Here is a 16,066-nt window from a genome sequence, read left to right on the forward strand (position 1 = left end):
AAAAAAAAACTTATTTTAAAAACATACCCTGGAATGCTATATGCTAGTATATTTCTTTTGCGTCTTATAGAAGGAGCTGACTCAGGAATTTCAGGAATATTTTCCATTCCGCCTTTGATTAAGTAATAGAGGTTTCCCTCTGTCTGAGTGATGCATCAGCATTCTTTGTTTTATTGAGTATTCCCCTGATATCATAGTGCAACATCAGCTTTCAAATTAAAATTACTGACAGTGTCTCCTGCTAATAATTATGCTATTAGCCCAGAAGCGAAGAGCTTCGGTTTGTCAATTCAAAATAGCGAATGTTTTATAGTATTTATAGTAGAAAAAATTTGAAATATCTGACTTGAACTCTGAGGTGCAGGGCAGTGGCACTCTGAGTAACCGATGTGTGACCTTCTCTGGCTCGGTGACCAACCGCCGACTACGTTTAAATTCTCTGTGCACCTCACGGACGTGGGCCAGAGGGACAGCAGAGTAAGGGTGTTGGGGGGGGGGGGGGGGGAGGAGGGGGCAGGCGGCAGAGGGTCATAAATCAGATTTTAAATGGTCCAGAATTCAGTCCAGCACTGTTTCGGGGAAAGATCATCGTACGTCTAATTAAACATTTAGCCGTACTGTCCTGTCACCCGGCACGCTTACGGTATTTATTTTCCAGGTAAGCGCTCTTAATCCGCCGCACTTCACACCTCATACGTCAACCAAAGGCCGCTGAGGCACGGAAAACATTAAAAACATAAAATCCTCGGGCCCCGTCGCCCTGGCGCGCATTCAAGATTCCCAGCACTGCCACAGGTGCGCATGTTTCACAGGTAAGAGCTGTTAGCGGAGGGTGGGGGGACCTGCGCGCCCTCGTCCGAAACACCCCGGGCTTTCCGCCTGGTATTTTCGTTTTTTGCGCGGAGCCGAGCGGTGTAACCGGGCGGGCCCTTGCCCTGCCCCGTCCGTCTATATTTGAGAGGTCCCGGCGTTGGGTTTTCCTGTAACTGTGGAGTCAGCTGCGTTGGGGCGGAGAAACCGTAACCCGAGACAGGGCTTGAGCTCACTTCCTCGATTTATTCCCCCCCTCCAGACGCTCCCTTGGAACCAGTGTCCCCCCCTCCTCCCTCCCCACCGCACACCCCAAACCTCCCCCCCCCGCCCCCCCTCCCTCCACCGTAGATGACCTCCTGCCTGTGCGGAGAGGGGGGTCCTCTGTGCTCTCTGAGCGCTGCCCAGGAGCAGAAAGCTGTGACAGGGAGAGGACTGGGAGTAGCGGATACCCGGTCCCACGCGCGCCTTCACCTTCGCCCACTGGAATAGTTTCGGCTCCACCGCCCCCCGAGGCCATCCTCCGGTAAGACCCCTGATTTCACAGCGCCAAGCTCTGCTTTTATTTTCCAACGCCGCCACCACACCCCACACCCCCCTCCCCGGAGGAACAATTATCAGAGGGAGGGAAAGGAGGTGGCTGTTTTGGGGGGATTAAGAGTTGGTGAGTGCTCCTTGTGCCTCGGGGTCCTCACTCGTGAGCCAGCGTGTAGTTAAGTGTCGACTCTGCAGCCTCTGTGGGTGCAGGTAACAAGAGCTGCGGTGCCCTCTTCAACTTCAGCCATTTTGATCGAGGGTGAAAGGAGTCACTCAAGTGTACTCCTTGGTTTGAGGGCCATCTTAGAACTTAAGTCCAAAATAGGTTTTGTGGGATACAGCTACTGTGGCAGTGGGGGAAAATGCTGAACATGACTCGACATTTCTAACGGAATGGATTTCAAGCTTGTGGCAGATTATTTTTGGTATTTAGATCTGTTTAATTAAAATATGTTGCATTCAGGAGTAGATGTGCGATAAAGGACCTGTAAATGTGGTAGGATTCGTGGTGCAGAGGGTGAAGCGATTGGAGGAACTGTTTCTGGGGGAACTGTTCAAGCAGGTGGGAGGGGGGTTAGCAAGCAGTAACGGGGCAAATAAAACATCCTTTTACTTTGCTTTTGCAAAGCATCTGCTACGATTGGCCCATCGCAGATCACATGACCATATGTCCACACCACTAGTGCGCTGATGTAGGACACAGGGGCTTTGTTGTCTTGGTGCAACCCCTATAGGTATTTATGATAGAGATACCAAAATTCCTGAATGGCTTTAAGGTGGTTACCGCTGAAGATTGCTTATGTGGTAAGTGGAACCCAAGGGATCTCTTAGGCCCCAATAAAACTACTGCTAAATATGGATGGGAGTTCCCTTCCCTGTGCTTAGGGCAGGTCCATGCACTGCATGGTTTTGACGGACAGTATAATTCGTACTGCTTAGAGGTGACGAAAACAGTTGTTAACTCCAATCTCGACGTGAAAATGAGCCGAGAGTTAGCGAAGTGTCGACGTTGAGTTTGCCCGCTAACGTGCAGACATTAGAGGGGCTCCCTGAACTCGTCCTGGATGTGACAAATTGCGCTGGCGTCCGCCTTCATTTGCAGCCCCACCGGGGGGAACGTGCCTCTCGACAACAGGGGGAAGTGCCGCAGCCATGATCGTCGGCCATCTTGTTCGGTGTTTTCCAATGGGAGAGTCCATTAATCCCCACTCAGGGAACACTCTGGGGAGGGGGGGGAAGGGAGGCGGGGGGTTCCCATACATCAGCAATGGTCTTGCCACCATGTCTTCTCCTTGTCTCCATGCCCCTAAATATGCTCGAGCACATCAATAAGATGGTTAAATATAGCTGAGGGACTAGGGGAATGCGGGGGGCCAACCAACGTGGCCGCCAACTTCAGAGAGCAAAACAGAAACTGTTCCGTTTAATCAAAAGGAAGGAAAACTGTTCAGAGATCCATACAAATTGTGTGGAGACCAGTACAAGTATTCAAGTTATCTGGGTTGGACTGTTGCCTCTTCATTCACAACATTCTCTGGAATTCCACTGAAGTTCAGAAGTGCTTCATAATCTGATTTTACGAGCTTTTGTCGGACTATATTTCACACCCAACAAATTTTTATCGCAATGATTTCCTAGGGACGATGTATCTGTTATAAAGAAGCTCATTCTCATCTATTTCCCATCAAAAGTGATTCAGCATCAGGATGCCAGTCTGATTTTGAAAGCCCAGCCCGAAGTTATGCAATTATATCTGCAAAAAGAAAACCATGAGTATGACATTGATAAAAGCATAAAAGCCTGCAACACAGTTTGCCCTGGAAAAAGCCAAAGACTACCAACTGACTTCTTATGACAAACTAATCAGGAAGCAAAAACAAATCTGCACCATTCAGGAACAAGGCCGTGTGGCGAGCTCAAAACTGTAGGCTTTTAATTAGCTGACACAATTTAGATAAAATGAGTAGAAATATCCCTTTGACCTTTTAATCCCACAGTTGAACTGGCAATCCCATGCCAAAATGTCAATGTATTCTGTCAGGAACCCTGTGGACAAAATATTATCTCAACCGTAATGAAGGAACATAGTGTAGGTTTTGTTTCTTATCATAAAAGGAAGCAAAACAGTATTAAAACTTTAACGGTATTTCAATTTTAACCAATTGCTGTGCTGCAGTCAGACTCACAATTGAATGTTTGGCTTTTTAAAGACTAGACCATTGAAGGCTTGTTTGTGCTTCCTTTAATCTTAACAAACTGCACCGGTTGGAGGTCAGGACCTATCAGTTGCAGAAGCAGGAAGTTTTCCATTTGGTTCAGTCGGCCATTACACCTGAATGACAGAATGCTCATGGACTGTGGGCTGGCTGCAAAAAAAAAAATCCAAAGCGGTTCTTTCGTTTCAGGCCAGAGTTTGTTATTTCACCGAAACTTAAGAGTCCAGGTGCAGACAAATGGCACAGCAGCATTCAGAAAAAAAAGTTGCAAGTCCATTACCTCACCTTATTTTTTTTGTTGAACTGTTTAACTTGGCCTGTGGCCCCAGTCCTGGATTTGAAAATAACTTAGAGTTATTCAATGAAACAGATGTAATATCACATCTGTGGCCATACAAAAAAAAAAAAACAGAACTACTATCTGCTATTATTAAGTGACTTCAGTTGCAACTATGCTTGATATTTCCTGGAGACTTTACCTTTAAAACTAAGGCTAATCTTCTCAAAGGAAAAATTGCGTTAGACCTACGTGAAGGAACCAGAGTGGTGTTAATTGCCAAGATTATGCCCAGGACCAAGTCCAACATAGCTGTATGATTGACGGATATATGGCAGTGTAGGATGACCACCTGTGCTATATGTGACCTATACCATGCTTATAACAGGTGCGTACTGTTTCTGTCATCCGTGTACTTTAGTTTATGGTCAGGCTGGAACACAACACCACAAGCGTTAAGATCAGAAAACACCATGGCTATGACACCCCTTTAACAACCCAATAAAATAAAGTGACTGAAGCAAATGTAATGATCTGATGTTGATCACCTTTGATGCATTTTCAGCATGGTTATAACACGATTATAACAACTTTTTCAGGTCTCAAAGCAGCCATTTTGTTTTTTGTGGTTGGTGGAATGATCACACCCAGCTGTACCCTTTTGGAGGAATGCCGAGATATTTTAATTGTGTTTCATAGGAATGTGCTCTGTCTCTGGAAACTGATATGTGGAGCCATAGTAAAAAAAACAGCTGTTGAGCCAACACAAGCCTTTGATCATCAGCAGTTTGTGGAAGGCTACACCGAAAAATATAAAGAATAAAAACACATTTAGAGAATGATAACAATTTGATAACAAAATTAACTTTTTTTCTTCTGCTGTTCTCTCTCTACCAGAAGAACGATGAACTATTTCAGTTCAGTTCAATTTTATTTGTGTAGCGCTTTTTACAGAGACAATGTCACAAAGGTGCTTCGCAGCGGACGTACGAAAGAAAATTGGGCATGAAAACAGCCAAGAATCAGAACTAACGGCTGAGAGCCAGAACTGACAGCTAAGAGGCAGAACAAATGCGCCTCGCTTGTTGCCAGTGTGTGGTCCATGGCAGTTTTTAACAGGCATAACGTCCAGCACAAGGTGAGCAATAACAGTCAAGTCACACTGTGCTAAAGAGGAAAAATCCTCACTGGAGAAGTGACCCAGTTCACCGGGACTGTCCTATTGCAGCAGGGGGTTTTGGAGCAGTTTAAGCTTGCCCTTTTCGCACTGAACACCAACTTTGTCATGTGACCTGACACCTTTAGAGGCACGCAGTGATGTGCTCCAACTCTTGCAGAGCGTACGTATAGTCCCTATGGTATTCATGTGTACTCCGTTAAGAGTTTAATTAATACTGAACATTTTACTGGACACACACCGACGGAATCTCCAAAAATCTGCCCTCTTGTCCCATCTTCTCATAGCCTTTCTCACCCCCCCCCCCCCCCCCCCCCCCCCCATCCACCTGCACTCACCCCTTTAGCCCAGAACACTCGTGGTTTCAACACAACGTTTCATGAAGTTTTGTCCCTTAACGAACTGGTAAAAGTAACAAAAAACAGGCCCCATACAGGAAAGACCAGTGTGACCCCCCCCCCACCCATGAGAGGATTTGGAAGGCGCTCTGCTGCAGCCGGTGACACGCCAGACCAGGGGAGGGGAAGATTTATCACGCACCATGTGTGTTTCTAAATCCAACGCCGAGAGGGGAACCGAATTAGACGCAGGGCAGCTCGGGTTTCCCCCAACCACCCCCACAGCCCCCCACCCCCAGATCGGCAGCACCCCCTGGGCTTCAGAGGCTACATAACTGGCTGATAAGTGGTAAGGGGGGGCCAGGAAATCAGACCCCCCCCCCCTTTTTTTCACCCCTCCAGCGGGGGGCTCAGAATACCACAATGGCTGAAGCGAGCGCCCCGAGGCAAAGGTGTGTTTACCGAGCATCAGAAAGCGCTCCTTCGTTGGTCAGGGCGCCTGTTCAGCGGGGAGGGGATCTGGGGGAGATAGCCTGAACCTCTGCACGCTTTGAGCTCTCCCAGTGAAACTCCTCGCTGTCAGGTGAAAAGAAGTGGCTGGCGACTCCACATGCATCGGTGTAGGCATGCGGTAGTCTACTCCCTCCCCAGACCGACAGAGGATAGCGCATCGACCAGGACCGTGATACACACAAGGAATTGGTATAACGACTAAATTGGGGAGAAAATGGGAGAAAATGGCAACAAAAAAGAAAGAAAGCCCCACGGTGACCGCTGGGGCCAGCCAAGCTCGCTTTTTTCGCCGGCTGACACCGCCCCCCAGATCCCCACCCCCCCCCCGCCCCCCAGGGGGCGGAGTCCGGCGTGGGACCTTTGTGTTTCCGGCGTCCGTCCAAGCTCAGGAAACACCGCGGTGCATTTGTACCCCGCGCGTTCCTAAAATGAAATGGCTTCAATAGCTCTGATTGTGTTTATGGTACAGGTCACACTGCTGCGCGTAGATCATTATGTGCTCAATGTCGTTCACTGTGTACTCAAATGTGGCTTCGGGTAATAACAGTTTTCAGTTTCAGTCCTCAAGTGGCTTTGAGACTCATTGGTCGAGCATACAGATACACACCACGCACACACACACACACACACACACAACCACACACACACGCACGCGCACACACAGATACACACACACACACACACAAACACATGCTCACGTACAGGTGCACACACACAAGCACAAATACACAAATACACACATACACACACACACACAAACGCATGCACACGTACAGACACACAACATGGCATCAGACACACGCCACACACATATGCACAAAACCTCAGTGGCATCCCAGAATCGCAGACATCTGTTAAGCGGTATAAATGCCAGTCCTAAGTCAGCAGCTGTAATCTGTTAAGCTACTGAAACTCCCAGCTTTATGACTGAAAAGAACAAATGTGTTACCACAAAGATGAGCTATTAATAGACATTAAAAGGATGTTTCAGTAACAAAGTGCCTGGAGAATTTTATATAATAAATAAAATGTGTGTGTATGTGTGTGCGTATGTGTGTTTGTGCATTTAAATACAAAAAATATTATTTTCATCTGTATTGTTATTGTTATTATCACTATTATTATTTTATTTATCTACTTTTGGACATTTTAAAAGGTATTAAAGATACTACATATACGTGACTGAGAATTCTACTTTTTCTACTTTTGCTTTTGGGACCATTCCGTCTTACTACTTTGGTACTTTGTTTAACTTTGACTAGCTTATTTAAGCGAGGATTACATTCTGTTTATTCTGCTACAGTCTTTGTGGTTTCTGAAATTATCCAACCACAACAAAAAAAAATATAGTTATGTGACAGTTTAATTGAATTTGTCCATCAAAGTTAAAGACAATCACCCGCTGTGGTTTGATTGAATTGTCCCTCCAGTTTTTTTGCTTTCTCACTGCGCCTTTAAGCCCAAAGCACTGCCGCTCGTGGCTTGTTGTTGTTTTCATGCTCTGCATTCTGGGGTGTCTTGTTTCTGTACTGGTGGAGTGTTTAGAAACACTGATCTAATTCTGTCATAATGCCGGGTGGAAGGTGAGTGGGGTGGGCAGGGAGGGGGCATAGTTGTTTGAGGGGGTAAAAGGCAGCTCACATACCTCTGGGCACTGTTGGGGGAGTAGTTTATCTATATCTGGTTAAACTAGTAGCTTAATTGCATTTTGCTGCAGTTTGCTAGCAGTCCAACTACGTTCAGATTTGTGCAGTGGTTGTAGTAGTTTTTTTGTCATTTTGAGGTGTACTTAACTACACAGACTAGTATTTTTGGCCCTAAAATATATATTTCCTATTATATTTCCTAACTATTGATCACACAAGCACCATGTCTGGGGAACATAATAATTATTATTATTATTGATACAACTATTTTTACAAATAGTTTTTTTAAGTAGTTTGAGCTATGGTTTTTGAGCAATTGTAATTTTGCAAGCTACATTTATTTTTATAGTAGCTTTGCCAAAGTTCAAACACTTTCAGTGTGAAGTAATTGGTAGTTTGTAGAACAACACTGTCAGAGTAGTTTGCCCAACACTGCCCAATGGGACTGGCTCCACAGAAAAGAGAGAAAGAGAGAATGCATTGAACACAACTGCATTGTGCCACACTGACAGCGCCCAAAGATGACCATGTGATCAATATTCTCCTCCTTCAATGTCACCAGACCCCTCTTTCTTCTGTGGCTGTTGAATAAAATGCCTTTAGCTACAGCTGAACAGCTGAGTTTAATCATTCTAATGCCAGGTGTTGATTTCTGGATGCTTGAATTTCCATCGATTATGACTAATGCTGTATGACTAATGTCATCGTTACGTGTCGCGTTATGAACGATGACTAACTGTCAGTTCAAGACAGCGATGTGGAAGGACGACGCACGTGGGGCGCATTTTAATTTTGGAGCGAATTTAAAAAGATGGCTTCTGTGCAACAGTGCCCGGAGTGTGTTGCAACTTCCGTTCTAAAGAGGAGAGGTCTCCCTGTTTACAGAGTACAGCAGCCACTCTCAGTTCACTCCCAGATCTGCCAATCTCACGCTGGATGATGGCATGAAACGCCGTCTATTTATACAGAAAGGGGATCCCACTGGCAGCTGGGACTCAGAACCCCTGCCCTTCCAATCCACCCGCTGTTACCCGGGGCAACTGCCTGGCCAATCACAGCCGAGTCAACACATGACTCTGATCTCTGATGGAGCTTCCTGTGGGGCCGTTGGTATCACAGCAGGACTCCCCACGGCAATCCGGCATATTTACAGCCACATCTCCGAAATGCCAGGATGCTCTGGGCTAGCTGGGTGGGCTCCAAAAAGCTAGAGAGCAGTTTGACAGCAAGCATGACCAGGACAGGACCTGGGCAGATTTGTACTGGTTAATTAACTGGATTGAAAATGAACAAGCTACAGTGATTAAATTGTTTATTTTTATTTTTGTGTTATTGCACTGTGTAATTAATCCTTGAAGGTGTGAGATTAGAAAGATGTGATTAGAATGTTCTTAACATTCTAATGCTGATGTCACAATCACTACTGGTGACTGAAAGCAATGGAGTTCTAGAACACTGAAGTTTGAAAAAGAAAAAAAACCATTCTACAAGACCTTCTCTTCAAAGGGTTAAGAATGAATGCCATTTCCAATTCATCCTCATTAACAGCCGTCCACACCCCTCCTCTCTTCAGATATCTACAGCAGCTGGACCCCACCACGCCCCTGGGAAAGCCTGCAACATGGCACAGTGAGTACAGCATGCCTGTCTGGACCCAGCCACAATACTGAGTCAATGCAGATACAGACAGTACTTACTCCTCAATCTCTTTTAACCATTTATTTATTGTCAGGATTGCGTTGATAATGAGGAGAAAATGAATGAAATATAGTTGGTATTGTGTGACACTGCGATTTTGATATTTCCGCCCCCCCCCCCTCCTCTAGGGTCCAGAAGAAGACCACCACCATGTCCCTCACCATCTCCTCCTGCTCCAGGGAGTCGTCCTCCTCCACCGTGATCCAGCAGCGGCACTCCAGCCTGGTGCAGCCGCTGTGCATCAGCCCCCAGAGGGTACCCCCCCACCCCCATCCCAGCCCCCCACAATCCCTACCTCTCTACGTCCCCCCTCCACACACCCCCCACCCCCCACAACATCTTAAGCCCCTTACCGTTTTTGTCTAAGAAAGTGAAATGAAAATCTCACCTGATTTGCTGTTAAAGTGCTGGTTAAAAATAGAAGTAGTTTTAAAAAACCATAAAAATGTAAATTCAAAAATTATATCTTGAGTTGATCTGGGTCTTTTTATGAAGAAAATATAGATTTTTTTATATCGTGTACAGATATGTAAAATGTTTGTATGCAGCTACTGATGAGCAGTATTGGCATCAGTTGTTCACCAGCAATCTTCTGGGTTAACTCATTGTTTTTTTTTTTCCAGACCCAAAGTCCATCATACAGCCAGCATTATTCTGGGAATGGAGGTGTGGCCCCAACATTTGTAAAGGTAATTTTTTCTATTTTGCTTTGAGGACGACAGAAGCAATGTCTTTGTCTCCCTCCAGTGGTATATTATGGAACTGCCTCAACTCATTTGAAGAATGGAGATGATTTTAGGCAATCATGTGACCATAATTATGCATTATATAACTCTCTACATTATGCACAGAATGTTGTCAAATCCAGTCCCTGTCACTTCTGACTCAGAAAAATTATATATTCCAAACTGGGGAAGCCGTTTGGAAAATGAAAAGATGAAAAAGTCCTTTGATGACATTTGGAAAATACCAAAATTCACATTATTAATTATTCAGACCCATGCCTTAAAAACTGCTGAGTAAATATTTCATTTTTGGATGCTGGACATGACAAGAGAAGCTATAACAGGAGGGGATTTCTTGAAATATTCGACTCAGAGACTAAATCCTCGGCCTTGTTCAAATCCTTGTTTGTCTTCCCAGTGTCTCCATGACGTCAGCACGGTGAAGGGCCAGCTGGTGGTTCTGGAATGCCGGATCCGCGGAACGCCGCCGCTGCAGGTCCTGTGGTACCGGGAGGACGAGCAGATCGAAGATTCGGCAGATTTCCGTATCCTCAGGAAGAGTGAGTCAGATCATGCCATTAACGCAGGCTGCACGCACAAACACACACACATACACACACACACACGCACACGCACACACACACACATATACATACACACACACACACACCACACTTACACACACACATGCACACACACGAACACACGCACACACACATGCACGCACGCACACACACACTTACACACACACACACACACACACGCACACACACACACACACGCACACGCACACACACACACACACACATGCAGGCTCTGAGGCTTAATAAAACGATGCCCTGTGCAAACATAACATAACCATGCATCCCACACAAAGCCAACGCAGACGCTTGCTAAGAAATGACACAACCTCGCATCCGAAACGAAGTAAGAGGAGGAAGAAAGCGCAACCCTATGATCACAATCTTCCCAATCCCTCTATCCCTCTCCCCCAGGTGGAGATTGGTATCTAGCCCACTCCCCCCCCCCACCCCCTACCCACGCCCAAAAGGCGGAGTATAATATGAACCCCAGCCAACGCCGACACAATTTTGTCCTGAGGTCTACACAAACACAGCACAGGCCCCAGGCTTACAGAAGTGCAATCCAGCCTGAGGCCTACCAATGCACAGCCCACCATTTTGATCTTCCCCTTATGAAAAAGTATTACATAAAGGTTTTATTTGTTAAAGAATACCTAAGTACATCAGGTTTAGTTTTAAGTTTATTTTAACAACTTAAAACTAAACTGGCCTATTTTAAGTATGCTTAAAGTATTTCCTGGAACTATACTTTATGCATACCATTTAGGAACTACTAAAATTTTTATCCTAAACTTTAATTTTTCAGCTGTATTTCCAACTGGGATCAAAGTTTACTCCTGGAAAATAAAGTGAAAGTTTAAGTACAACTACCTGAGATTTATTTCAAAAAGGAATACTTTTATAAACTTTTTTTTTGGAAGGAACAGCACAATCTGTAATCTTCAATACATACTAGTAAGGATGAGGTACTTTACCAAGCTCTTCTGAATACTATTTACCGTGTGTAGTGCAAGAGTAAGGGAGTCAGCATGGTTAGTTCTTCCATCGATAACAGCATTCATTTTGTAATGCTATTAACTTCCCAAAATAATAAAGTTATGAGGAAGTTATAATCTTTCTGCTTTCTAGTAGTGGTCTGGCATGTTGTTTTTAGGTTCTAAGCGTTAAAGCTTTTTCTCTTTTCCTTCTGTCTCCAGAAGCCAGTTCTGCATCAGTACCCGGTGAGTAAACTTTCTCCTCTTTGCTGATTTTGTTTAATATTTATTGTAAAGAAAATCACAAATACTTCTCAGACTAATATCAAAGTATGGTACTTCCAGTTTAAAAATATCTAATCAACAGGTAGACAATATTTTCACTCAGTCATCTCTCTATTGAATTTATTTTTATGTATTTTGTTGTAGTCTGTGTTATTGTTTTTTGTTGGTTTTATTGTTTAGATTTCTTTTGATTTCCTCTCTTTGAATATTTTGGATAGCAAGAATTGTATGTCTCCTTTAACTGTTAAATAAATGAGAATCAAAGGTCTCTCACTCTCTTTCCCTCTCTCTCTTTTCTCTCTCTCTCTCTCTCTCTCTCTACCTCCCTGCCTCCCTCTCTCCAACCGCAGAGGAATTATGCACACTGGTCATCACAGAAGCCTACCCAGAGGATTCTGGGCTTTTTAAGTGCATTGCGGGTAATCAGTATGGCACAGTGTCCTGCAGTGCCTTTCTGGAGGTGTACAGTGGTAAGTATAGACTGCGGTGTTCTTGCACCCAGTGACACTGTTGCCTGGCTGCACACACTATTTCTGAGGTTATTTATTTTTTATTGAACCTGAGAAATATTCCTCTGGCTATGCTGCTGTGTGTGTGTGTACGTGCGTGTGCGTGTGTGTGTGCCAGAATATTTTTTTCAATTCTCACTGAGAGCTCTGAAGTATTAAGAGAGCCTCCAGTACACCCTTGTACAAAATAATAGAATCACTGGCTGTTTTGTTAGTTTTGTTATTTCTATGTCCATCATCATGTTCTTGTATTTTTATGAAACCCTATAAATTTCCCCGAACAAGTTCTTCTGGATGGATTATGTCGTATTGTATCATCCCAATGTAGCACAGAAAACATTTACTGTATGTGTCAAATCAGAGCACAGAAAATGAAGGGATCCAGCAGAAGTAGACTAACCTAATTTACAAAATAAACCATTTAGAACTTAAGTAGTTGAAGATGGATAGACCGGGATGGGCGGGGGGCTAGAATGATAATGAGCAAGAACGAAATAAGCAGGTGTGACGATGGAATGCATGAACACACCTGGATGAGGATGGTCTTGAAATTACACAACTGAATGAAGACGTGTGGAATGCATGGATGAAATGGTAAACAAAGATGGCTGCAAATTAAAATCCAAGTGTAAGCTCGTTTCGATTAATTTGCACAAGGAGGTAACGTGCGGCTATGATGTCTGTGATGTCACTACCAGACCTGGATGACGTGCTGTCGAACGAGGAGCCTTCGGGGGTGTCCGTCGGGCAGGACTCCGATGACTTCCCCTCTTTCCTCCGGGATGCGGCCGAAATCCCGCCCCCGGAGTGGCCGAGCAGCCCGGATGAGGAGATGACCCCTCTGTCGGGCGCGTAAGTCCGACAAAACCAACTGATCTCCGCGTGCAGAGACGGGTTAACGCCTTCGAGTTAACGCATTTCAACTCTCCATCTTTGTGTATCGCTGGTCGCTCAGACGCCATCTGCAAAGCCAAAAACAAACACAGCGAAACCGTCTGTTTAAACCGATTGCTCATTAGCAGTATTTCCACGGGCCCTCAATCGGAAAATTATTTTGAATAGCAAATTACAGGGCTGTCAAAGTAATGATTGACTGCATTTCTATTAATCATTCTTGTCTTTGTAACTCACACATTTGCTTTGACTACAGCCACCGTATCATCACTGAAGCGATAGCCTTCTACTAGAAGTGTGAATCACTTATGAAGCAGGACTTGAAGATTTTTCAGTAATATCCAGACTGGTAATGTGACATGCCATAGCCAACTACAGAACAAGGCATGGGTAACTTGCTTATAGTAGACATAAGCCATTAAACACTGGAAAAATGCCTAACACCAAATAATATATCGTGATACTACATGTAGGCCTAATACTGAGCTGTCACTGCAGTAGCGCCTACCCATCGCGGCAAAAAGGCCAACGAGCAAATTCAACACATTCCGACGCAATTGTGGTAGCAGGAGTGGTCACGACTCAATATTCAAGAACTTCCACAAGATGGCGCACAAATCCTGTCCTTGTTGGCTACGGTTAGCGCTCTGTGTGACTCCAGAAAAAAATATGTTCCCACTGTGAACATATTTACAATGAAACAGTTGGAGAGTTTGCAAACGTTCGCCTATACCATGTGTCCAAAGGTATCGCGGTATGTTGATCAGACCCTGTTTTCTGTGTATACTCTCACAGATCAAAATATATGAAAATGCAATATGTACTTTTTAACAGATGCTAAATAAATACATGTCAAATAGATACATGTGTGAATATGTATACATAAATATATAACAATGTATATGGCCTACAATCGGTAATACAACCCATTCATACCTTTACATTCGGAATCGGTTAATTCTGTATTTCCACGCCAAAAACTATTTCGGTACCAGTAGAGGGAGCCATAATTGCAATACAGTGGCTTGTTGACAAGTGTTAAAAAGGTTGGTTTTTATTAGAAACCACTTGGAGGCTGTTCTCGTCAATTTAAGTAAATTAAGGACAAGTGTTGTGATATTGCACGATAAATATTATTTATTTTTGGCGTCGTTGCTACCCAGCCGCTCAAGCAGGCAGACGGGTGGACTAAATATAAAAATAGATTAGCCAAATTCTGTTATCTAAAAATACTAAATTCCTTAGCATAGTCCAAAAACATGGAACTATTTAAAATTTATAATGCACTGTCCAGCTAACATATTGTGGTAGGTAGTTTTGTTTGGTATATTAAAAATACTTTCTTGCATAGTACGAAGTTCAGCTACATTCAATGAATACTTAATGAGAACATCAATACATTCAATGAATAGCCAGACAACTTCATTTGGAATAAATTGGGGGGGGGGGGGGGGGGGGAGAGGCAGTGATGCAAGGCGGTCCAAAATACATAAATGGTGAGGTCACGTGAGGCGGAGGTAACCCTTACTTTGAAATGTGGAGGGGCACTGGAATCAGCTGGGTGATTTAGCGCGCGGCGTCATTGCCTGGGATAGTGTGAATAAGAGGAGGCGACCGGGCTGCAGTCTCTGGACTCCGACGTATCCACGGGGCAAGTGCTGCTGATCTGTAATCAGCCAGTGTATCCTACCCTTCGGTTTTCCGTCGAGCGGCAGTGGTTAGGTAAGATCAACCTCGAGATACGATTGTATGTATCTGAAGAAAGACTGTTTCACAGTTGTTTGCGTTCACATTTGGGTTAATTCAGCACAAAGCCGTCAGCAAGTTCAGAGTGACTACATGCTGTGGGATGGTTTGCCTTTAAATGTATGTTTATAGTTATTGCAACTCGTTTAGTTTCGTACTCTTTTTGTTAGTCATACTTTAAAAATGTATGCTATATCGAATAAATACAATTGTCTAAAATGCTAGCAGTCGAGCATTGAAAACAGGAGTTATTGCATGGATATTGCTGCTGTCTAACTGCTGTTATTTGGCGGCATTGTTAACTTGTGTCAAATAAATGTAGCCTACAAAGAACAGACTATTTAGCGTCCTTCGGTGTTGTGTATAAACTGCAGTTTTTTTTGGGTCTGCCACAATGAAGCTGTGTAGCTGCGGTTAATATGCAGTGGGTTTTGTCATTTTGTGGCATCTGCTGTACCTGCAAGTGCGCTTGAGTGAGTTACCTGTATTGCCGAAAATAACGTTACATTTTATAGGGAAGAACTTACGTCGTTGCGTGTGCATTTACAGAAATGTTTTCAGTTGTGAGGCAATATCAGCTGCGGAGGTGTTCACACTTAAGCCTCGGAGAGAATGTGATACGAACAGAGTCCATTCGGTGTCCATCACCGGTGCTATCTCTGATGTGTTACTACTGGACTCAGGAACGTGTGATGTCATGGAACTTAAGGGGGCCCGTATCCAGGGCGTTCCTGGGTGATCGGGGGACCCGTGGTTGAAGGGGACAGACAGCGGTTCATTGTCATTGTTGGCTGATACAGTTGTGTGTGCGAGACATTCCCAGATGCCCCCCCAGGGAAACCTTTGTTCTGGACAGTTTTGGAAGAGAGCAGATTAGCTTGCTGATGAACCTTCCCAGAGACCACTTGTTGTTTAGGATGGACAGATTATACCTGGAGCTCAACTGTACTTCCCAAGAAATCGCACACTTTTTGGAAGCAGTGTGTGTGGGCATTCCATATTACTATTAATATTTGTTGAAGCGTTTTCGAGACACAAAATCACCAACTGTTTACATTTACAGTGTGATCCCCCCAAAACACTACGCTGGCATATTTTGCAGGATGCATCACCATATAGCTTTGGCACGAGGTCAGC

The 16,066-nt window shown here is 44.4% G+C and overlaps 1 protein-coding gene across 1 annotated transcript in view; it reads left to right on the plus strand.

Annotated features, from left to right (window-relative positions):
* The first annotated feature begins 1,168 nt into the window (after positions 1-1,168).
* myot (myotilin) overlaps positions 1,169-16,066 on the plus strand; it is a 28,520-nt gene continuing 13,622 nt past the window's right edge. The window contains exons 1-8 of the mRNA XM_035411873.1: positions 1,169-1,336; positions 9,088-9,143; positions 9,341-9,467; positions 9,836-9,901; positions 10,356-10,497; positions 11,718-11,741; positions 12,131-12,250; positions 12,988-13,141. Coding sequence (XP_035267764.1) covers positions 9,136-9,143; positions 9,341-9,467; positions 9,836-9,901; positions 10,356-10,497; positions 11,718-11,741; positions 12,131-12,250; positions 12,988-13,141 — 641 coding nt within the window. The 5' untranslated portion in view covers positions 1,169-1,336; positions 9,088-9,135. The remainder of the gene's footprint in view (positions 1,337-9,087; positions 9,144-9,340; positions 9,468-9,835; positions 9,902-10,355; positions 10,498-11,717; positions 11,742-12,130; positions 12,251-12,987; positions 13,142-16,066) is intronic.

This window comes from Anguilla anguilla, chromosome 3, assembly GCF_013347855.1.
Source record: "Anguilla anguilla isolate fAngAng1 chromosome 3, fAngAng1.pri, whole genome shotgun sequence".
Classification (NCBI taxonomy): Eukaryota; Metazoa; Chordata; class Actinopteri; order Anguilliformes; family Anguillidae; genus Anguilla; species Anguilla anguilla.